Here is a 24924-nt window from a genome sequence, read left to right on the forward strand (position 1 = left end):
CTGAGGACTCCACAGGTAGTACAGACCCAGTGGTTACTTTGGGACCCTGAGGCCAGTTTCCCAGCGCTCCCTACTGCCCCCTGCCTGTCACTATGGCTGTATGCAGTGATAGACCTCTTCCTTGCTTTGTGCCAGGCCGGGAGGATACCGATTCTTCCCCCACGGAAGACCCGAGCGCAGCTGCTGGATGATATCCTCATTCGCATGCGGGACCCTCGGAATGTTACTGAGGCTCCACTGGGTATGGTGCCAGCTGTCCCACCGGGCGCAAGTTTAGCAGGGAGGGCGGGTGCAAAGCTAGAAGGGAGCATGGTGAGCAGGGAGGGCTGTGGGAAATGGGAATTTCTGAGCGTCTACCTGCAGTGGGCTGTAGCATGCAGGCAGAGGTTTCCACATCATCAGCACCTTCGGATCTTGAACTAAAGCATGACTTCCTACTGTCGGGGCTGGACTGCTTCTACACACCAAAATATTTTCTGCATCTCTGGGCCAGGGAAACCGGGCGATCCTGGCGCTGTCCTTTCTCATTCCTGTAGGCACTGTGTTGCAGCGGCGTGCACAGCAGCGCCTAGTGAACCAGAAGCAATACCGGGAGGCCAAGAGGCTGCTCAAGGAGTTCCGCGCACGCTACCGGCAGCTGGTACGCAGCTCTCTGCGGACTGTGTTCGCTGCCAGCCCGCCGCCAAGGCCGCCCACCCGCCGTGCTCTGAGCGCCGGCCAGCCCAAGTTAGGCCGCTTCCTCGAGTTCATGGACGAGTTCTGCCAGGAGCCCACGGCCAGCGACTCGAAAGAGTAGAGCTGCGCACCGCCCTCCCCAAGGGCTCTGCGCCCTGGACCGTGCCCAGCCCTGAACAGAGGGGGCCTGGGCTCCATTTCGCTCCGTGGTCAGTATGGGGAGCACAGCAGGACCTTGCCTCCGAGCCCGGCCAGGCTGCACCTGGTGGCTGGCCCAGCAGCAATAAAGAGTGGTGTAGAGCAATACAATGTGTGCCAAGTATCCTCCTTGGAGGTCAGGCCAGGGCCACAGTGGCAGTGTCACTAAAGAAAAATCTCTGTTGATTCCTGCATCCCAAGAGGGCCCTGAGTACCCCACCTGAGCCAATCAGGACAGCTTCCGTAAGCGCCTAAGCGGCAGCAAGTAGCCAGCAAGAGGCAGGGTGGGGAGGTGGGGGCTGTAGCGGCCAGGAGACAGTTTCCCTGTGAGGAAGCTTTTTCCATTGTGAAAAGGAAAGGGTGAAGGAACACAGAATGGTTCCTCTTGAGACCATTGCTGGTAGAAGGGAAGGTTTGGCTCCCCAGTGTCCTATAATCCATGACACAGGCTGAAGACAAGAAAGGCCATCTGGGAACCTAGGTTCTCAGTAAAGAAACAATCTGGCCAAAGCCGACTGGGGCTGCTGCATTCTTGGTGTGTGCCCTGGGGACAGCATCTGGCCCAGGAGGGTCTGGAGAAGTCCACCAGGACTATGTTGGGTGGGACCTAAGGAGGCAGCTGACCTGCAGTACCCAGGGCCCAGGAAGCACAAGGCTTCTTGATCCTCAGCAAGACAGATCCCCCCTCCAATTCCAACCATTTGCATATTATTGAACCCAACTTCACAGACTTATGCAAGTAGCCAGTTAAGCTTATACTAAGCTGTGATCATTCCCAGACATACATGTGATGTACCGTCACTACACAGGTCACCCTAGGTGACAAAAGGTACAGTTAGCCCATTCACAGATGTCTGAACAGATACAGGTAACACGGTGACCCACAGCAGTAGCCACACTCAGGGCATTTGTTGACGTGACTGGACTTTCTGGAGTTCCAGAGCACTCATCCTTTCCTTTACTGCTAGGAGAATCCTTCCTGACTCTGACATTGTCGACCCAGCGGGTTCCCTTCAGCCAGGTGTGCTCATGCCACTTATTCTCACGGATGGATCTACCTCCACAAAAAAAACCTGTTCCAACCTAGCTTCTTGCCTCTCTTTGGCACTGTTAATGGTGTTGCTACAATGGACTGTGGAGCATGTCTACTGGAGTTCCCCACTTCTGGCTCTGCTCTTTGTACCCCCATGGCAGCCCAATAATGACACACTTATCTGGGCCAAGCACCTCTTGCTTCAATAGGCTGGGTACCTCTCCTCATCATTCTGAATTCCGTACTTTGGCTTCCCACCTTCTAAGCTGCTTTCATAGAGAGCAGAGTTCAAGCATGGGCCTCCTTTTCCATATATAATAAAATGTTGCAACTAGACCCCAAGAAGGAAGCCACTATGTAGTACCCCAATTTTGCCGCTACTCTAGTAACACTTGGTCGACAGACATGGCAGCTCGTGCTTTGTTTTTTTTAGACAGGGTCTCATGTAGCCCAAGATGGCCTCCAACTCTGTAGCCAAGGATGGCGCTAGACTCCTGATCCTCCTGCCTCTGCACACTCCAAGCTGGGCTCACTGGCAACTTTTAGCTTCAGTTTGTGTCCTCCAACCTTCCCAACTGACTCTAGTTACCCAAGATGCTGGTGAGCAATCTCCTAGTTGGGCTAGGAGAGAGAACTGGCAGATGGAGGAGCAGACTGTGTTCACATCCTGAATTAGCTCAGAATCCCATGGTACAGTGGGTAAAGTGGAAGACAGCCTGGTTCCTGGCCCAACCAATTCCAGTCCAGATAGCAACTGGAATCACAGTTTGCCGAGGCCAGTGGTAGAGGTTCTCACTGTAAGGTTAGCAGAAGAGGCAACCAGCACCTTTGCAATCAGAGGGCCCCGCACCTAGACTCTGAACTGCCAGGGCTGGAGTTCCCATCTGGAAAAGGATACAAGCCACCATACCCAGTTAGAAGGGAATTAACAGTGTGCCCAACATCTTGCTACTCTAGAGACCAAGTGCCCAGCACTGTCTTCAAGTCTCTAACTGGCAGCATGGTCACTTTAAGCACTTTCCCTTGGAGGTCTTGGACCAGGTGACAAAGGTCCTACATCCTGCCTTACCATGTGTGGCATCAACTCAAAATGGTCTTCCAGGTTCATTTTCTGAGTTTAAAAGGAACAGGTAAACATTTGTTCTCTTTTAATGAGAAACTATGTCAAAGGTGTTTTTTATGACTTTCAAGCAATGGTTCCAAAGGAGAATATTTTTAAAAAGCCAGATTGCTAAGAGTGGCCGTAAGGTGCAAGGATAATGTCGTCCCCAAGTCATTCTTTACTCTTGGTACCTTCAGAGGAACAGGAGTAGTCACAGGAGATTGGGAGACAGTAAGTAATGTCCATTAGAACACGTCAAAAGACACATTGTTCCCTGTGAAGACCCCACCCCAGTGCTTCCTGCTCATGGCAAATGCCAAAGTGAGGCCTTCTAACCCAGCCCCGAGAGTGCTAACCCAGGCACCCCCACGCCGAGAGCACCTAAACACCTGCTGCCTTCAGCTTAGGCCGCACTGAGACGCAGCTCTCCAGACTGATCAGAAATGGTCTGTTTGCTTTCATGAGTCTGCTTTACTGCATTTTCAACTTGGGCCTTGCCTGGAACAGGCACATACACATTGAAGAATGCACTTTGGTACTGTGTTAATCATCCATCAATCATCCCACTTGATTCCACACCATTCCTTTGTGGTAAAAGCATCCCTGACAGGGCATACCTTGTCCCAAGTCCCTCTATCAAAAGGCTCTTTAGGAGTCAAGGGGATACAGACAGCAGTGGCAGCCCACCAAGATCCAGGGCCCCTTCTCCAATTCTAATGTAAACAGGTTGAATAAACCACAATCACCAGACCACAAGGAGCTGTACAGGTGGCCTAAAGCCAACAGACAACCGTTCTATTTCTAGGTGGAAAGGTTTCCCTCCTGGCTCTTAGGACAACTATATTTATACAGTTATAAGTAAACAGTGTTATCAGGTAGAAAAAAACAAACATAGTTGGCATTTCAGCTAGTTATTTCCCATCTTGCATAGTCTGTCTGCTTGCTTTGCTGGTGGTTATGCCTGAGCAAACTGGGATCTGCTGGGCTGCACTGAGGCTCCGTTTGGAGGGCAGGTAGCAGCTAGAGAGAACCTGTCTGCAGCTGCAGGTATCTGGAACCACGTTGAAGCTGCTCCCGGTCCAGCTTGACATCCGAAGGCTGAACTGTCTGTGCCTCACACGCAGCACTGGGAAGGGCATGAGCAAGTCTGGCCTTAGCATGGCCTTGTCTAACTCCTCCTGGACCCAAGACTCCGAAGAGTGAGGGAATGAGGGACCTCAGAGTCTAGGGTCAGCTCTTGTGTGGTGTAAGTTCCCACACTCCTGGCAACAAACTTAGGAAACACAAGAGTGCATTTTCCCCCTCAGAAAAAATCCTGCCAATACACAAAGCTGTCTACTCATGGGGACATGGCACTTTTCCCTCCATCCTGTATGACTAAAAATTGGTAGCCTCTGTGTACCTCCAAGTCTCTTCCACAGAACAATCCTCAGAATGCTACCATGGATAACAATCTGGGAAATGTGCATCTCTGTGTCATCTCCCCCCCACCCCCCACAAAAAAAATTCTGTGCAGCAGCCTCATCCTCAAAACCTGCTCCTCAAATCCTACTAAGTTCTAAAAACTCCAGCTCCATCCATCCTAAGGGCTCAGTCTAAAGAGGCCTGTACGGCTGGTGAGGAAAGGGCTGGCTAAGGAAGGGTTAGGACCCTATGGAGTTTGAGTGAAAGAAACCACAAAGGCTGTTAATTAAAATGACAGCTACTCTAACCAAAATCTCACCAATGACTTAAATCACACTGTGGGGTACCCCCTACTAAGTACTTTATATAGTGTGGGTGTATTCAGGAGATACAGGTATTTCTTAACTGAAGAAAACAGAAGAAAGAAACATCATAAAACCTGTCACTTGGATGTCCCTTTCACAAACCACATAACTTTCACAATTATTTGGGCCCTGGAGCACTACAGTGGGAACCAGAGCTGTGGGTCTTCATTTAAAGGTAGGGGCTGATGCTGGTCCAGATTTAACCCAATGATGGGCTAGCTATCCATCCCTACTGGCTCTCTGCTTCAATGATAAGCTAGAAAGAAAGCCCAAGTCACTGCCAGGTCTGGAGAGGTCAGCTTGGGATGCACTAGGAGGTCACTCAAGTGAAGGACAGGCTTTGTCAGGGCAATCCAGACTTGACTCATTTCTTGGGATTTGAGCTAAATGCAGCCTTTGAACAGGGGTGACTAGTCTATAATCACTGCAGGAGAAAATCCATTCTTCCTTGGGAAAATTACTTAGGAAAAAGCAGAGTTAATCAAACCCAGAAATACTGATAAGGTATAGAAAATGTGAGTGATCTGCTGAGCCAGATCTCCTGAACACGAACATTGTAGAGCATTGCCAGGGATGGAACGGCCTTTCACAGTTCATGAATACACTCTTGGGTCAAACGCATCCACGCACACTGCACTACACATGGCCCTCAGTAGGAGGGGCCAGTCTGTGGTCCAGCACAGGGTGGCAGGTCTAAGAGCTCAGAAGTGCCTTCTGAATGAACACAGCCTCCCTCATTAGCCTGCCATTTTAGTCAGTGGCCAGTTTGTAATCAGACAATAACTAATTAAATAGCTTTAATTTCTGAGGGGCATTTTACCTTAAAAAAAAAAAGACCATTTATGACCAGTACTTTTTCCATAATCAAAGAATTTTTTTTTAAATAAATGAGGTCAGTAAGGAAAGATTCCTAGACAAGTCTCAGCCAGACTTTTTTTCTTTCTTTCTTTTCTTTTCTTTTTCTTTTTTTAAAGAGACAACTAAGGGCCAGAGGCCAGAGGCTGGTGCTGGCAGAGTACTCCCTGACTTGATACCAGCACATCAGGCCCAGATGATTTCAGATGACTTCTTCAAACAGGTATAAGGGTTACCCTCTCTAGAGAAGGGCTACCAAACCCTCTTGAGGAATAACACATCTCTTGGATTCCCCATCAGAAAGACTCACCCTCCTGTCCCTCCTAGTTTCCTCTTTGCACACACACTAAGGAGCACAGCAGAATGTGGGCAGTGGGCAGGTCGCTAGGACTGCAGTGACTGCAGCTAATTCTAGCTGTGAAATGGTGTCTTCCACTCGAGCTCACCAGCCTCCCAAGCGTTCTCTTCCCTGGTCCATTTTCTCCTATGGGATTCCCGTCAGCAACTGAAGCTGCAATGGACTTCAGTCAAACACCAAAAATGAAGTGTCAGGTTTCACTGAGTTTGAGAGCATCTTGTATGCAGATACTTTAGTAGTTTTTCCATTTTCAAGGGTAAGCAAACTAAGGAATAAGCCACGCCTTCTCAACATAAACTGTTTTGCCTCTGTTTCAAGGGCCACTGCTCTCAGCAGGAATTATGGGAAAGAACACTGTCTACAGTCCTCGGGGTCTCCCTGGGGGGTGGGGTGGGGTACAGAGGGACAGCCCAGTGTCTGCAACACTCACTCAGCAGCAACAGCACCTGAGCCCACACTTGTCACCACTGCTGCGCACTCTACTCAAGGTAGTCACTAGGGGCAGGGGAATATTTAAAATATATATCTTTCATCTATTAAAATATTTTATCTTCTTACCAAAACCAAAAATTAATTCCAACTGAAAGTGTTTTTCTAAGCATTAGTGACATATAAAAGGGTGGTAAGTGGAAAAATAAGTGTCTTTAAAGCTACCCAGTAAGACTATCCAGTAAGCCTAGCCTTCCAGTAATAATTACTAAGCTCATAAAGGAAATACATGACATGGTAGACATTTCTAAGTTTTCTCTAATGGGATTTTCCGGTGTCCGAAGCCAGGGCCAGCTCTCCTCCCTGGGGCGTTGGCCTGCCTTCCTGCAGCCCTGAAAAGCCCTAAGTTGCCTAGGATGGGGAGTAAAGCCGTGTGAGTATAAAGTAATGAGACTATTGCATGTTTTAAACACACACACACACTCCAGACTCACACAGTTCCTGCCAGAGCAGCCTCCTAAGCCACCTTGCTAATGGCCACCTTACACATCAAACATTCCTGCGAACAGTCAACTATGAGCTGCAGAGACATTAAGTTCTGTCTGCTTCAAGGGACATAGTGCTTGGGACTCCACATCCTTCTTCCCACCTTCAGAAGCTTCAACCAGTTTCTGTCTAACTCCAAATCTGAAGTTCTCTCTCCTAGAATTCCCAGAGACTGACATCTCCCTTGGCACAGAACAGTGAGTCTAAGCTCCAGCTACTTCTAGCTTTGAACGTTTCAGAAACATTCTGATCAAAGGCAACATCACCAGATGACTATGGAGTATCTTGCTGGGACCTTTTAAAGGGGACAAGATAGGACTGGTGTAAAAGCTCTGGAAGGTTTGTGAAAATGTCAGTCACATGACTATGTAACAGCTCACACACACAGGAGAGGCCAGCCCACCTGAGAGTCCCTAAAACCGTATCATAATCCTATTCTCAATGAGCCCAGAAGGGCAGAAGCACCAAGCACCACCAGGGATGCAAAAGACACACGGTGTCAAGCTGCTAAGAAAAATAAACCCCAAAGGTCCATGGGACTGAACTGACCAGCTGCATCCAGCTAGATACCTTGTTTCCACAGTATGGAGTTTCAGCTTTGTCCTTTGCCTGACTTTAGGGCAAGTTTTTTTTTCGTGATTTTTAGATCAAAAATTGCAGATAGCCATTGCCATGTGGGAAGTAGTAAGGAAACCTCCCAGTTCGTCTCCCGGGCGAGGGCTCCCGGGAGAACAGGAGCCTGTAAGCAGGCAGTGAGGTCACTCCAGTTTTGCTTTCCATCCCGGCAAGGTGAAGTGCTTCTAGGTGGGCTTTGCACTGTCATGTTCAGTCATGGCCCTGGCATGCCCTAGGCTGTACTTCCTTTGGGCACCCTGTGATTGTAGAGAATCCATGGGACTTGTGGCCTGAGAGCCAGTGGTCAGTCTGGGCTAGGCCACCTGGCAGCTAAGAGAACCTGGACATCCAGCTGACAGCATTTACCAGTCAGGTCAGCCACACTGCTTCAATCAAATGTCATAGTTTACACAAAGAATGCAAATAATTTCTGTAGAGGTAAAAGTTCTAAGCTCAACTGATTTGGGTATGTAGAAATGACTTGTAGCGAAGGGGAGGGAAGATGAATGCGAGCATCTATTTATCTTGGCTCTTCCAAAGCACTGGCACTGCTTGTCTCTGAAAAGAATCCATGTTTATCTGCAAGGTGAACTTAAACACCACTCTGTGGGAAGAAGCCAGGGGCTTTATGAGTGTGAGAAGGTACCCGTCCCATCTCCCTACCATCTCTAACACTGGCCCTCACTTTCATGAATGACGGCCACTCTCAAGCTCACTTCAAGTGGGCACTGCCAGGTTTGGGCCCAGAAGCCTTGAGAGTTGGCTTACTCAAAGAGTGAGGAGTACTGGCCCTGGTCCTAGAAAGCCAAGGATGCAGACACTTGGCTTTTGAATACCAAGGCTCTGGATCCTCTCAGAACCGTAGCAGACAGTGGTTTGCCATCGAAAGAAACTCCAAATGAGAACATTCAGCTAGCTCTTTTGGATAAATGGCTGAGGTCAAGGACCTCTGAAGCAGGGAACATTACTCTGTCCATCAAGTGCTACTTGGCCCCAGCCAAGCTGCTGGACCTCAAGAGATACTGGTCCACACTTCCTTTTCGCCGGCTCATAGTCCGCCTCTCACTGTCAAACATGCGCTGTGACTGCAGAGCCAGCTGCTGGCCCTCTTCCTCCTGCTGCAATTTCTGCCCCACCTCAAGCAGCCCTGGGTCCTTGGGGGCCAGGTCCATGTTACTGCCCGGCGGTCGCAGTTTTTTAACACCGTTTTGTTCCAAGTGCTTGGTCTTACAGCGCCTTTTCCGGCCTCTGCGCAGGGAAGGAATCGGCTCCTCTCCTAGGCTGTTGACCAGAATGCCATTACCCAGATCAAAATGACTGAGTGACTTCAGTTGTTGCTTTGTTTTGAGGACCCCACCCAAAGCATCATCTTTGGGTAGCAGTGAATTAACTGCTGCAGTCTTCATGACTGTGCTTATGCAAGTCTTGACTAATGTGGCATCCACGGTGGACCCTGACTCCTCACACTGCTCCCGTTCCAGACAAGGCCCACTGGCTGCTCCTCTGTGCTCCGAGGAATGGCAGGTTTCCAGTGAGAACTCATGGCTCTGTTTTCTAACACAGTCCTGTTCTACTTTGGTCTGGTTAACAGAGGGGAAGCACTCAAGGGCAGTGGAGGTGGGCCCAGCACACTCGGAGAGCACCTGGACCCTGGGCAGCCTTGTATTGAAGGCCAGAGACGGCCTCTCCTTGCTGGAATGCATTGCGTCGGAACCTGGAAACTCTTCCCCTGCTTCAGGAGCCAGGGAGGTGAGAGTGGCTTTGGAAAGGGTCTTCTTGACCTGCCGCTCCTGGAAGATCTGCTCCCACTTCTTGAGGATGCGAGGGCTGGCCTCATATGACGTCTGCTTCTGCAGGCTTCTGGTCAGGTTGCGAGGCGTTGACTTGATGATGAGAGGACTGAGCACCCGGCCATCAGGGAGTCTCTTGGGAGGGGTGCATGGCGAGCAGACGATGGGCTTGAAGTGGTTTAGCTCTTCAGAGATGCTGTCATTGCTTTCAGGGCTGATGGAGCGCTCCGGCTTATGCAAGGAAGCCAAGGATGAAAGGGAGCTGAAGGGCAGGCGCTTTTCGATGGTTAAGTCAGGGGCGGAGAGGCAGCGGTTGTTTTGAGTAGACAAGAGAACGCCAATAATGGGGGTGGAGCCTGGAGTTATAGTTGTGATCTGAAAGAAATATGAAAGATCATGTGTGTGGTTTTTTGACTTTTTTTATCTTTTATCTTTTAAAACGTGTATATGTGGTTCTGTGTGTATGTATGTACATGTATGTGCAGGTGTCCAAAGAGGCCAGAAGAGGGTGTTGGATCCCCTGGAGCTAGAATTATGGGAAGCAAAGGCCCGATGTAGTCTAGGTCTCTGCAAGAACAAGTGATCTTAACTGCTGAGCCTTCCCTCCAGCTCTCTCGCACATGCATTTTTTTCTATGTAAGTCCTTTAGATGGGGGCGGGGCGGGGGGTAAGAGAAGGAAGGTAAAGGAAGGGTGGTGTGAAAAAATGGGAAAAGTTCCTAGCCTAACTCATACACATCAGTGAGAGAGTTAGCAACATCAAGACCTGAAGCTGGATCTTGCCTAGACCAAACCTTCTGGAAGGTCTCTATAATGGCTCACTCTCCCCATCTGTCCACTAGTTTGAACCTTCTTCCTTCATGCCTTTTTGCAGGATTCTCTAGATGATTAATATAATTTTCCTGGGATTCACTCTGCCCTGTGCAGGGAGCTTTGTGTGCTGAGGTGGAGGATGCAGAACGGCGGAGCACGGCAGCAGCCCCAGGCTGACCACACCACGTACCTTGGCTCTGTTGGGCGGAGCTGTTCTGAGCCTGCTCCTCACTCTGTCCTGAACTGTGTCACTGCAGCTCTGACTTCTCTGCATCTTAGTGTTTAACTTCCTAAAAAAGAATACACAGTTACAATTAGTCCATACATGAGTTTAGAAAATGGTGACAATCTCTTTCCATTCTAAGCCACTCCCCAAGAAAGACAATCCCCATAGGTAGCTAGAATAGAAAATGGGTTAATTTATCAACCAAATGCCAAAGAGAAAAAGACTTCCAAAGTCCACACATGATTTTTATCTTATGTATTATAACTTTACAATTGTTGTTCTATTTATTTTATGTGTGTGGGTGTTTTGCCTGCACATACATCTGTGCAGAACATGTAAACCTGTGCCATGGAGGCCAGAAGAGGGCGCTGGATCCTCTAGGACTGAACTACAAGTGTTTGTGAACTGCCATGTGCAATTCCAATCTGTGTCCTTTAAAGAGCAGCCTGTGACCATAACCACTGAGCCAACTCTTGAGCCCTTGGGTTACGACTTGCAAACCACTCTCCACAGCACCTGCACTGAGCGCTGCAGTCCACGGTGTTAGCATGCCAAATGAAGTAACAGAATAGCCCTTACATAGCTAAAATGCAACCTAAGTGTTTAGGTGGTTACCTCTGGGTCTTTGATTTATTCTGAACTAATCCTCTGCATGTGGTAAGGGGCTGCAGGTCTAACTGCCTGTCAGCTGTGCCTGTGCCAGACAGAATCTACTGTAGAACTGCGTGCACATGCAGGTGGTCACCTACACCACACTACAACTAACGTTTCCAATGACTCCAAATAAAAATTATTTCCTTAATTGATACTATTTAGCTCTTAAACAGAATGCATCGTATAAACTCTTTTGTAGACAGGATTTTTAATGTCAGAGTTGGCTCAGGAAAAACAAGGAGGCAGGGGTGTGGGGGGGAGGGCAGGGATTACCCCCCCAGAATTCTCTGCATCTTGCATCTCCAGAGAAAGCCTGTCTAGCATTCAGAATTCTACTCCAGTACCTCCCATCCTATGTCTCATGGCCCCACGGTGTCAGTGGGAGAAGATGATGACTGTGTAACACATATTTATACTTTAGCAAGAAAATTCAGCACTTAAGGAAAGTCTCTCTCAATTTTGGAGCAAACAACTGTCACTCTAAGAAGCAAGCTGGATTGATACTTAGAAAAATATTAAAATTCATTTGCATTGCTAGAAGCCATACACATTGCCAGTCACATAAGCCATCCCAAAATGCTTTGTAAATAATGAGCACTTGGACCAGGGATTTAGAGATGAAAGGTGGCATTAGTATTTCAAATCCATGACTCTGGGTGAGGCAAACAGACACTGAGAGGAGAGAGTGAAGAAAGAAGAGCTCTGCGCCGTTCAGCAGAGCAGCTCTGGAACACTGGGTTTTGGTGCCACTGGAAGGGGAGCTGAAGCCACACCTAAGCCCCGAGCTCCAGATTCGGTACTGGGGAATTAACAAGAGTCTTCACACCAGGCCAGGAACCCATCTTGTCAGGGGCAACCGCCTAGCTGACAGTTGAGTTTCAGGTCCAAATTACAGACGCACTAATGTCCACTGTGGGCAGCATATCTGTCCCTTCAACTCCATATTGGTGAAAGAAAAAACCTAGGGGCAAACTCACATTTGTGATGAAGCATACAATGAAGATCTACAGAAGTTCCTGACAGTGAAAATATTTTTGATAAACGTCAACATCATTGATCTTTTCTTTGTCATTTAGAGAGGAAAGTACATTTCCAGCAGCAACTCCAGGCAAAGCACTAGACACGAGTTGATGAGCTAATCCAAAGGCACATCTAGTTCCTGAAGGCCACCACATTAGAGACTGTCCTGAGGGGCAGTAACTGTACAGCGGACCTCAGAGTCTGTCCTAAGAGCTGCATCTCTCATGCTCTTGCATGTTGATTTCCAGCTGGGCAGCTCCCTGTCAAGAGGCAGGTTTTCTTCCCAGAGAATGATCTTGCCACCCTTGTTGAGAATCAACTGACCACAAATGTATAGATCATTTCTGGATTCTCAATTCTAAATCCATTGCTCTCTGTCTGTCTCCTACTCCAGCACTGCACTATTTCGATCGCTGCCATCAACCTCTGTCCTTTCTCTGGGCAGCTTTGGATATGTGGGATCTCCTGGAATCCCACATGAGAATGTTAGCATCAGTCTACATTTCTGCAAGAAAATCCACTAGAACTTTAGCATGTGTTATACTGAACTTTAAGAAACTATTCAGGGATTACTGACATTGTAACAACATTCAGTCTACCAATTCATGAACAAGATGTCATTGCATTTATTGAGATTCTTCTAACATCAAACTTTGGAATTTTCAGTATTAAAGTTTTATGCTCCTGTGGTTAACTTTATTTCTAATTATTCTTTTTTGCTGTTGTTTTTTTTTTCTTTTTCTTTTCTTTTCTTTTCTTTTTTTTTTTTTTTTTTTTTTTGGAGACAGGGTTTCTCTGTGTAGCCCTGGCTGTCCTGGAACTCACTTTGTAGACCAGGATGGCCTCGAACTCAGAAATCCGCCTGCTTCTGTCTCCCGAGTGTTCTATTTTTTTTTTATCCTAGTAATAGATCAAAATGGAATTGTTTTTTTTTTTCATTGCACTTTTAAATTGTTCACTACTAATATACAGAAATGCAACTAATTTTGGTATAGAAAATTATTGAAGAGAAAACTGACTCCCCTTCAAGTTGCCCTCTCATCTCCACAGGAACACACACACACACACACACACACAGACAAATGCACACACATAATAGGTGTAAAAGATAAACAAATGAAACTCTTAATGAAGACTAGATATGACATTAATAAGTGTAAGAGTGTATAGAAACAATTATTTTTTAATTATGTCTTGTTGATAAGCCATTTTATCCAATCTGAACTCTGCCCAAAGCCCAACCCCCTGACAGCCCAGATAACCACAGCCCAATGTGAAGCTCTTAGCAAGAGAAGAGATACACGTCAACCAGTTTCCCCGAGTGAGCTTATAGAATCACAGTTTCAGTTCGAATTCAATGGAGAAACGGGATGAGGTATAAAGCAAAATAATGGTTTTTAAATTAATTAACTAACTAACTAATTAAGCTTTTCATGTATTTAGTTTTTATTTTGTTAAATATCCTACTTAGGTTCAAATTAATTTTTCTAATTAATATATATCTAGAAATGATCTTTGATTAACTTATTATTCTAGTTATCTGAAAGAATCACAATCTCACCGGATGACTACAGAACCCTCTTACTTTGTTTCTTCTACAAAAATGAGTTGATCTGTTGACAGCATCCACAGGCAGAATCTACCCGTGTGCTTTACCAATGGCCGCCCCGCAGGGGCCATTTGCCTGCTTGCCTGCTTCTGTGCTTAAGGAAAACATGCTTACAAAGCAGACAAGAAGGACAAGTGGTAGCTTCATTTGATGAAAATATAATTATTTAAAAAAAAAATCTAAAATTGTTACCTGGGAACTCTCTTTAGGAAACAATTTTTCAGAGAAAGCCTATTCATTTTTTGTTACTGAATAGAAAAAAATAGCTTGGGCAGCAGAGGCAGGCGAATTTCTGAGTTCGAGGCCAGCCTGGTCTACAGAGTGAGTTCCAGGACAGCCACAGCTACACAGAGAAACCCTGTCTCAAAAATACAAAAAAAAACAAAAAAAAAAAAAAAGAAAAAGAAAAAGAAAAAAATAGATTTGAAATCTCTCCAAACTATAAACAATGCTAGTATCTTTATGTAGTAAAATATAAACAACACAGATTTTATCATTTTAACTATTTTAAATTTATTAGATGGTTGTACAACTATCATCAAGTGAACTTTCTCACTGTCCATAACTACACATCACTGTCAGCATTATAATCTTTACACTGTTTTCCTAAAATCTGAAACAGTTTCAAGTGGACGTAACCGCTTCTGAGCTAGAGAGCAGACCCACCCTAACAGGAGACCCGTCAGCGTTTCTGTAGTCAAGTTTTCTACCAGGGGCTCCCACTGTACTGAAGATCACTGCCTGAAAAGACAACCCCGCTAAAGACATCGGGTTTGTTTTCGGTCATGTGTTCGGGTTTCGATTTGACTTGGCAATGCTGGAGAACAATCTCACTACCTCTTGCTTGGTAGGCAAGTACTCTTCCACTAAGCCAAACCCCTAATTAAGGCATCTTTAAATAAAAATTATGTTTAAGGACATATTTATTCAATGCCGCATCATTTATATTAACAATCACCAGCATGGAGGGGCAAACAGTCAACTACTTGAAAGTCCCTTTTTTGAATGTTCTGGAGTAACTTTCCACAGAACAGCAATTAAAATGGCTGCTACACAGTCATGAGAGTCTTTGAACTTCCTGCCCATACATGAACACTGTCTAAAGCACGTCCTTTCCAGAGCAGCTAGGCCTTGCCACCCCTGTGATGGGCTGAGCTCAAACTCTTGTAGCCTGTGTCTTCCCTGTTACTTCTCCATCTTTCCTTTGTGCTAAGCTGGTATCTAGCAGTAACCAACATCCTCTGACCCATCCTGCGACCCCAGAACTGGGGGAGGCTGGGGAGAGAGGACTGAGAGAGTAAGGCTGGCCTGGGTAACAGAGCCAAAAAACAAAACCCCAAACAAAAGGGAAACATCCTACCCAGTGCCACAGCTGCTGCTACTGCTGGAAGCGCCACAGCCACCTGGGTCTCAGGGTTTGGCAAAGGAGCAGCCTCCATCATCACAGGAGACAGGCTACACAGAGAAACCCTTCATGGCTCCAAATCCTGAAGACTAATCACCATAAATGGCAAATCTACTACCTCTAAGACTGTGTCTACCATTACCAAATCCACTGTAGCCATCCCTGCTGCCACAATATTCTCCAGCTTAACTGCCAGCACGGATGCTGTAATGAGCACCAGTGAGGACTCCTGTACAACCAAACACGCCCCCACCTCCGAGCTTGCTCCCCGACCACCAAAGTATCCAGGACAATTTCAGCCCCTTCAGCTAGAGGAAATGCAAGGCACGCCCTGCTTCCAGGAGGCATTCCTCACTTTACACACAGGCTGTGACTGGGAATAGGACAACATTTCTGGACAGTCATGTCTCCGCTGCCATGGCCATCAAGGTTACATAAGTAAAATTCCTCTTCTAGATCCTGCTGCAGTAAGTCAGGATTTCAGTCACTTCAAATTGCCCATGCTGTTCCATATAATCTCTTAAATCACATTTATGGTGGGGCTTAGTCATCAGGAAGTGGCATTGCTTTTAAAGGACCAGGAGGTGTGGCCTTGTTGGAAAAAGGTATCATTGGGAGTAGGCTTTTAAAAACGCACACTAGGCCCAGTCTCTCTGTCCCTCTCCCTCTCACTTTCCATCTCTCTCTCTGTCTATGAATCAGATGCAGCTCTCAGCCACTGCTCCAGCGTCATGTCTGCTTGAGTGCTGCCATGCTTCTCACCATGAGGATGTGGGACTAAGCCTCTGAAACGGTAAGCAAGGCTCTACTTAAATGTTTTATTTTGTAAGAACTGCCTTGGTCATGGTGTCTCTTCACAACAGAACACTGACTAAGATAATGTTTCTCAAGTGTGTTCTCTAATGCTCCTGATAAAAATTTTCCACAGTGAAGTGGGTGCCTCATTTTGGAGATTCTCCTGAGATCACCCTCTGTAGATCCATGCTTTCATCTACCCTGTGAGGCCTCACAGTGTGTCTGCATACACCTCTTTTACAATGGTCTAAGTGACAACCCCACGGTGCTTGAAGAATTTAGCATTTGGCTATCTCATTACTACATGTCCATGAATGTCCCTGTTGCCACATTGGCTTCCCAGACTCTCGTGTGGCTGCTTAGGTTTTGTTGGAGACTCTGATTTGGACATGACAGCCATGGGAGATGGAGCCCAGTGATGCTTCCTTGTGGGGTGGTCAAGAGCATGTGTGATCCAATCAACTGTCTCAAGAACTAAGCTAACAATCGAACTTCACCTGACTTGACTATTTGTAAGATGAGCCCTGAGACCCGAGTTGCATGATGCGAACTTTAATGGGAGCTAACAAAGTCTGCAGTCAGGGTTTGCATATTAATCGGTCCCATCATGCAAGGATAGGCTAGGAAACAGAAAAGAAGAAATGGCAGAGATGTTCCCCAAGCATACTCCTCTGTGCTTGTGCAATTCTGTCCAAGACAGAATGATTTTTAAGGCTTTTATGTAATGGCATATTAACCCACAGGTCCTCGTTCAGAAGGATGAATTATACCAGTACAAAGGCAGAGCTGAAATTGGCAATAAGCAATTCACCCATTCAACATCAACTCCAACTGGGGCAATGTTTCTTTGGTACAGGAATATTAATTTATTTTTCTAAGTTATTTCACATAATAATATTCATTACAGATGTCATAAAGCATTAGTTTTGGTGTATATTTATTGTGATTTCTGGCTTTATTAGAAAAATGACTTTATTTCCTTCCTGTTTTATAACCATTAAGATATAACTATGATTGGGTATACACAACCACATACAAAATCACAAAGTGACAACTATTCTGCTTTGTGGAGCTGGAAGGACATCTGACTTCCGGCTCACACACATCTTTATCACAGGCGTACCTAGTTCTAATTCTACCAACTAAGCTAACTGTCTAGCACAGTAGTTCTCAACCTTCCTACTGCTGTGACCCTTTGACAAAGTTCCTAATGGTGTGACTATACCCAATCGTAAAATTATTTTGTTATAACAAAATAACTGTAATTTTGCTACAGTTAGGAGTTGTAATGCAAATATCTGATGTGCAGGATATCTGATATGTGACCCCTGTGAAACTCCAAAGGGGTCACAACTCACAAGTTGAGAAACACTAGTCTAGGACAAATTATACAAGTGGAAACATGCAAAGAAGGGTCCTCAAGAAGTTACTATTACTTCAGAGAAGACTGGAGATCTGGTGACTTTTACACTTACAAGTCTTCAGCAAAGGACACCACACTGTTCCAGAAGAACATACACAAGGTTTCCGGAACAGACATTACACGGGGCCTTTCAGGACAGAACCTCTGACAAAGTCATTGAACCTGATGGTCTGCAGTAGTTACACACAGAGACCAGTAGCATTTCCAGGAAAGAAGAGTGCATGTGTGTCCAGAGAGGCAGCAAGAAAGACATCTACTACATACATAGTGTTGGCAAGAACAGAATGAGCCCCAGCAGGAAGGATAAACAGCACGAGCTTTAAGTAAAAAAAGACAACATGAGGTCAAGATTGTGCTTTGTATCCCTAGTATAAACGGAGCACAGCATGGAGTAGCCACTGCCAAAGCGTCTACTGAATAAATGAATGTTTCACTTCTTCCCCCTCCTCCCTTCCCCTCTCCCCCCCTCCATTCCCTCCCTTTCCACCCCGTGCCTCCAGAGTCAAGCAACCATCCAACCATACTCTTTTCCTCCCTAGGGCCTGCAAAGCCTAAAGGATCCAGCAATTCCTTGACCAGGGTTTTAAAAACTTCCTGAAATCCATGTTAGATCTAGGCTAGGAAGAGACCCAGCCAGGACTCACTTGGCACACTTCAGGGGCCCTGTCTCAAAGAACAAGATGGATGGCTCCTGAGGAACGCCACATGAGATTAACCTTCAGCGCGCACACACATGCACGCATGCTTGCCACACTCAGGTGAGCCCTTTCTCTGTATTCCACATTTGGAAATTCAGCTCCCACCTCTTTTCACCCCTTCTACTCATCCAAAAGCCCTTTGTCATCCCACAAATGAAAGAACTCAGACTGAATTCAGCATCAATCTTACCCTGCCAGGAACGCTAAGGAGCAGGAGCTGTTCTTGGAAACAAAGGCAGAGCGATGGGTCTGCATCATCTGGCCCCGAGAAGGCTCTTCATTCTCTGAATCCGAGAGACGTGCAGGACACTGTTAAAGAGACAAGGGAGACAAATTGTTCTGTGGGATCTATCCTAGTATAGTTTCAAAGTCCATCTCTCTAACTCACTGTTCTGAGTTCCAGTTTGATCCCATTTTTTTTCTAAAAATACTAATCGCAAATGTGATATTACCTGAAAATGTGCAAAATCAAATTAACCCATTATCAAATTGTATATGATATTTTCTTCCAACTCTGGGAGAGAGACAACAGACTCAACACAAGGTAAGTAATGGCAATCTGTATTTTGGTCTCTTTTTATAACTAGTTTGGTACCAAGTGAAGGACCATTCAGATCAGATCTCCATCAGTGTCACTGGTCTGTCTCCACTTCCTCAGTGCAGACCGTGCTGCTGGGAAGGTCCTGCAGGCCGATAAGCACTAAAGAAGCTACAGAGAGCATTAGGGAAAAGCTTAATTTTATACCATTCACCAAATTACTTTTAACTGATGAAAACTAAGCTGCATTATTGCAAATAAATATCTACAAAGACAAAACTACCCTCCTGTCCATGCCTAACACCTGGAAACACGAGGTGAGAAATCTTCACCTCTCACCTTTCACCTTGGATGTAAATAAACCTAAGGCACTATTGTGTCCTTTGGACGGTACAGAGCATGGCTACATGAAATGCTTTCAGGACCAGGCCACTGGAGGGCAGGGCCCCCTCACAACACAGAAAGAGCTCATCTACATCACACCCTCTCCAGGACATCTGGGCAATGAACATTCACACAGCCTCAAAGCACACTTCCTTTCCCCTGGCCTTCTGCTTGTAGTAATTTATCACAGCAGCATTTAAAGCAGTAAGGTCTCTCCAGGAGATCCGTGTGTGTGTGTGTGTGTGTGTGTGTGTACACTGTACTTTGAAAATAGATCTGATTAGGATAATCACCAAAATGTCTGTAGGAAATATTTCTAGGTCATAGGATAATTAAACTTTCACCTCTGGTTTATAATCCTGAATATAACTATTTATAACTATTGACTATACAATTTTGCTTTCCAACAATTCATACCATTATTGGAGTAATGGTACCATAATAAAACTAATTAAGCATTGTGCCCATTTTATTTCTATTATAAAAACAACATATCATAATCTCTCTTTCTAGAATTTGTTCTGAGTTTAATTTCATGAGCATGCATCAAAAACTTGTGATGGGCAAGACATTGTGGGAGGCTTTTAGTTGGGTCAGACACATGTCAACAAGCAATCTGAGAGAAACAAACATAAAAATCTATAATGGGAGTATACAGTCCCATAAAAGCCACAAAGTACTAAGGGTAAACGGAGGAGAGGAGGATGGGTGAAGTCTCTGCCAGTTTGCAGGTGGCAGCTTTTAAATGGGAAATGAAGACAAACAGTGACCTTCCCACCAGTAAGCTGTTGAGATGAGCCTGACCTAGAAAAGTGGAGTGCGTATGTTGGCAGCAAACATCTCTCCTCTGAGAGCTGCAGAGCATCCTCACGGCTGGAAAGACTAGCTAGATTCATGTTTAAGGGTGGAACTGGGTGCTGGCTGAAGAGTTCTCATTTAGTTCACAAAGAAATGTAGAGCCACTGAGGTTTGGTGACAGGAAAGTGTGTAATGACAGTCTCATCATAACACAACCTTAATACGATGACTGGCTGTCCCCTGATATCACTTCAGGTTTTCTTGGGTCCCAATTTTAATATAATGAAATCATTTGCTCAAGAGCAAACACTTGCTTTTCCCCAGCACAGGCTGGCCAATGGCTCCTCTCCTCCTCTGTCCAGCCTTTTTTATTTTAGAGTCCCAATGAATTGTCCAAACTAGCCTTGAACTTATTCTGAGGCCCAATTAGACCATGAAGTTGCAGCCTTCTGACTTCAGTCTCTTCTAGTTGAGAGCACAAGTCTTTATCAGTCTAAAAACTATTTTTTTTTCTTTTTAAAACAGGATTTCTCTGTGTAGCCCTGGCTGTGCTGAAGAGTTCAGCACACTCACTCCGTAGACCAGGTGGTCCTCCAACTCAGAAAGATCCACCTGCCTCTGCCTCCCTAGTCCTGGGATTAATTGATGTGTGCCACCACTGCCCAGCTTATCTAAAAATTATTAAAGTCATTTAAAAGTCTTCAAAACTGTAAAGGAGATAGGAAGGGTAGAAAAGGGCAGGACCACAGAAGTCCAAACGTGTCAGATTTCACTCACTGTGCTTTGCATTGACAATGTTATGAACCTGACTACGGCCAATAAGGGAATCTGAGAATCTGTATTTTCCGGTTCCTTTAAAGAAGTAAATTGCACTGATGCAACTACTTTCTATTTCAAAGACAACAGTGCCAGGAGCAAAAAATTACAGTGACTCCCAGCCTCAACATGGAAGAAGTATTCTCTCTCTCTTTTTTCCTCTCTACTAAGATGGTGTTTCTTTCTTTCTTTTCTTTTCTTTTCTTTACTTTTTTTCTTGGATATTTATTTACATTTCAAATGTTATCCCCTTTCCCGGTTTCCCCCCCATCCCGGAAACCCCCTATCCCATTCTCCCTCCTCCTGCTTCTATGAGGTTATTTCTCACCCACCCACCCACTCCCACCTCTCTGTCCTCAATTCCTCTACACTGGGACATCTACCAAGGGCCTCTCCTCCCATTGATGCCTGACAAGGCCATCCTCTGCTACATATGCAGCTGGAGCCATGTGTACTCCTTGGTTGATGGCTTAGTCCCTGGGAGCTCTGGGGGTGGGGGTGGGGGAGGGTTTGGTTGGTTGATATTGTTGTTCTTCCTATGGGGTTGCAAACCTCTTCAACTCCTTCAGTCTTTTCTCTAACTCCTCTATGGGGGACCCAAAGCACAGTACAATGGTTGGCTGAGAGCATCCATTTCTGTATTTGTAAGGCTCTGGCAGGGCCCCTCAAGAGACAGCCATATCAGGCTCCTTTCAACATGTACTTCTTGGCATCCACAATAGTGTCTGGGTTTGGTAACTGTATATGGGATGAATCCCCAGGTGGGACAGTCTCTGGGTGGCCTTTTCTTTAGTCTCTGATCTACACTTTATCTCCATTTTTGCTCCTATGAGTATTTTGTTCTCCTTCTAAGAAGGACAAAAGCACCCACACTTTGGTCTTCCTTCTTGAACTTCATGTGGTCTGTGAATCATATCTTGGTTATTTGGAGCTTTTGGGCTAATATCCACTTATCAGTGAGTACATGCCATATGTGTTTTTTTGCAATTGGGTTACCTCATTCAGGATGATATTTTCTAGTTCTATCCATTTGCCTGTGAATTTCATAAATTCATCGTTTTTGATAGCTGAGTAGTACTCCATTGTGTAAATGTACCACATTTTCTGTATCCATTCCTCTGTTAAAGGACATATGGGTTCTTTCCAGCTCCTGGCTATTATAAAAAAGGCTGCTATGAACATGTTGGAACATCTTCTGGGTATATGCCCAAGAGTGGTATAGCTGGGTCCTCAAGTAGTACTATGTCCAATTTTCTGAGGAACCACCAAACTGATTGAGAGTTCATCTTGGTAGATTTTTCCTTTCACTAGTATGAAGTGTCCTTCCTTATCCTTTTTGATAACTTTTGGTTGAAAGCCGATTTTATTCGATATTAGAATGGCTACTCCAGCTTATTTCTTGGGGCCATTTGCTTGGAAAATTGTTTTCTAACATTTTACTTGAGGTAGTATCTGTCACTAAGGTATGCAGAAAAATGCTGGGTCCTGTTTACATATCCAGTCTGTTAGTCTATGACTTTTTATTGGGGAATTGAGTCCACTGATGTTTAGAGATATTAAGAAAAAGTGATTGTTACTTCCTGTTATTTTTGTTGTTAGAGGTAGAATTACGTTTGTGTGGCTATCATCTTTTAGGTTTGTTGAAAGATTACTTTCTTGTTTTTTCTAGGGTGTAGTTTCCCTTGTGTAGTTTCCCTTCTTGTGTTGATCATCTATTAACCTTTGTAGGGCTGGATTTGTGGATATTGTGTAAATTTGTTTTGTCATGGAATATCTTGTTTTCTCTGTCTATGGTAATTGAGAGTTTTGCTGGGTATAGTAGTCTGGGCTGGCATTTGTGTTCTCTTAGGTTCTATATGACATCTGCTCAGGATCTTCTAGCTTTCATAGTCTCTGGTGAGAAGTCTGGTATTAATTCTGATAGGTCTGGCTTTATATGTTACTTGGCCTTTTTCCCTTACTGCTTTTTCCTTTATTTCTTTGTTTAATGCATTTGGTGTCTTGATTATTATGTGATGGGAGAAATTTCTTTTCTGGTCCAGTCTATTGGGCGTTCTGGAGGCTTCTTGTATGTTCATGGACATCTTTCTTTAGGTTAGGGAAGTTTTCTTCTATAATTTTGTTGAAGATATTGACTGGCCCTTTAAGTTGGGACTCTTCGCTCTCTTCTATACCTATTATCCTTAGATTTGGTCTTCTCATTGTGTCCTGATATCCTGGATGTTTTGGGTTAGGAGGTTTTTGGATTTTGCATTTTCTCTGACTGTTGTGTCAATGTTTTCTATGGTATCTTCTGCCCCCCAAGATTCTCTCTTCTATCTCTTATATTCTGTTGGTGATGCTTGCATCTATGACTCCTGGTCTCTTTCCTATGTTGTCTAACTCCAGGGTTGTCTTCCTTTGTGTCTTCTTTATTGTTTCTAGTTCCATTTTTAGATCTTAGATGGTTTTTGTTCATTTCCTTCGCCTGTTTGTGTTTTCCTGTAATTCTTTAAGGGATTTTTGTGTTTCTTCTTTGAGGGCTTTTAGCTGTTTACCTGTGTTCTCTTCTATTTCTTTAAGGGAGTTATTTATGTCTTTCTTGAAGTCCTCTATCATTGTCATGAGAAGTGATTTTAGATCCAAGTCTTGCTTTTCCTGGTGATGGTGTATCCAGGACTTGCTATGGTGGGAGAATTGGGTTCTGATGATGCCATGTGACCTTGGTTTCTGTTGCTTATGTTCTTATGCTTGCCTCCTGCCATCTGATTATCTCTAGTGCCTCCTGCCCTCTCTATATCTGACTGGAGCCTGTCCTTCCTGTAATCCTGATTGTGTCAGAACTCCTCAGAGTCCAGTTGTCCTTGTGATCCTGTGATTCCGGGATCCTGTGATCCTGAGATCCTGGGTGTGTCAGAGTTCCTGGGAGTCAAGCTGCCTCTGGGACCCTGAGAACCTGGTGTGACCAAGATCCTGGGATCCCAGGATCCCGGGATCCTGGGATCCTGGGATCCTGGGATCCTGGGTGTGTTAGAGCTCCTGGGATTTGAGTCTTGGGCGGGGTTCCTGTATCCCTGGATCCTGCTGGTCCCAGTTATTCCTGGTGGTTTTGGAACAGATGTTGTGTCCTACTCACCTCTTCTGGGTACTGTGGGACTGGCTGCAGAGTTCATGACCAGGGTAAACTGGCACAGACCAGAAGGAGTAAGCAGTAGTCTCTAATACAGTTCTGGGAGGAAATGGCATCTCCCAAGGACCAACACTTGGAGGCTTTTGGACAGTTTGCCTGAGCATATTACAAATGGGAAGAGGCGAAGCTCTTTCAGAGACTGCAGCCCAAAGCCAAGGCTGCCATCAAACCACCCCATGTCCTGCTGCCACCTAAGCTGATACTGACCCTTCCCAGCAGCTGTTCTTTGCCTTTGAAGGTTCCTGGGGCATATAGCACAGAAAGCACACAGAATTCTGTGCTTGTTAAATGCAATCTTTTATAGGACTGAAAACTTGTGAAATCCAAGTGCCTTTGTTTTATTTTTATTGTTTGGAGAAAGAGCCTCACTATATACATAACCCAAGTAGACCTAGAACTCACTACAGTGTCTAGGTAGCTTAACTGCAACCCTCCTGCCGTCCTCCCAAGTGCTGATATTACAGATGTGTGCCACCATGCTGTTTCCAAATGGCTATTTTTAATAATAACTAATGATGATCGATACTATAACCAGAATCATATGTCACCTGCATATGGAGTCCACAAATACACTGACCCAAAACACCCTTAAAATTTTCTGTTTTTTAAGCTCAGGAAACCTGTCCTTTATACAAACTAAGCCAAAAGGATGAACAGGAAGAAACCCGGCGAGAGTGCAGTTAGGATGAACAGGAAGAAACCTGGCGAGAGCGCAGTTAGGTGCAGTGCTGGTTTTGTAGAGTTGTTGGGGTTTTTTTGTTTTGTTTTGTTTTAAACTATTGTTTTTTTCTATCTATCTGTGTATAAATATGTATGTATATGTTTATAACATAAATATACAAAATATATAAACATATACAATATGTTATTCATTCTTATTGTATGAATATTTGGCCTGCATGTTCCCCACATGTGTGCCTGATTCCCACAGAAGTCAGAAAAGGGCATCAGATCCCGGGAGATGGAGGTTGTAAGAGCTTCTGTGGGTGGTGGGAATCAAACCCAGGTCCTCTGCAAAGCAGCCATGTCTCCAGCCCCCTCGTCCTACTCTTATATTGCCTATCTCCATTTATGTTAAGGCTTCATTAATTTTAACCCATTTAAAAAATAACTTGAAATGTTAAGAAGGCTACATAAAAATGCTGAAAATACACGACTCAAAATATATACAGCAAGCATTAGATGTCCAAATTGTTGTGGTTAGAAT

At 45.1% G+C, this 24924-nt stretch overlaps 2 protein-coding genes and 1 pseudogene across 4 annotated transcripts in view; 1 reads left to right on the forward strand and 2 right to left on the reverse strand.

Annotated features, from left to right (window-relative positions):
* Positions 1-981, forward strand: part of Xrra1 (X-ray radiation resistance associated 1) — a 62231-nt gene extending 61250 nt beyond the window's left edge. For both annotated transcript variants that reach the window (XM_021167598.1, XM_021167599.2), the window contains 2 exons: positions 136-241; positions 537-981. In XM_021167598.1, the coding sequence (XP_021023257.1) occupies positions 136-241; positions 537-796 (366 nt within the window). In that variant the 3' untranslated portion in view covers positions 797-981. The remainder of the gene's footprint in view (positions 1-135; positions 242-536) is intronic.
* A 2473-nt stretch (positions 982-3454) lies between these two features.
* Rnf169 (ring finger protein 169) overlaps positions 3455-24924 on the reverse strand; it is a 59576-nt gene continuing 38106 nt past the window's right edge. For both annotated transcript variants that reach the window (XM_021166386.2, XM_021166387.2), the window contains exons 4-6: positions 18203-18321; positions 10373-10472; positions 3455-9745 (exon numbers count right to left, since the gene is read on the reverse strand). In XM_021166386.2, coding sequence (XP_021022045.2) covers positions 8564-9745; positions 10373-10472; positions 18203-18321 — 1401 coding nt within the window. In that variant the 3' untranslated portion in view covers positions 3455-8563. The remainder of the gene's footprint in view (positions 9746-10372; positions 10473-18202; positions 18322-24924) is intronic.
* LOC115031537 lies at positions 14155-15788 on the reverse strand (annotated as a pseudogene).

The sequence above is a fragment of the Mus caroli genome, chromosome 7 (genome assembly GCF_900094665.2).
Source record: "Mus caroli chromosome 7, CAROLI_EIJ_v1.1, whole genome shotgun sequence".
Classification (NCBI taxonomy): Eukaryota; Metazoa; Chordata; class Mammalia; order Rodentia; family Muridae; genus Mus; species Mus caroli.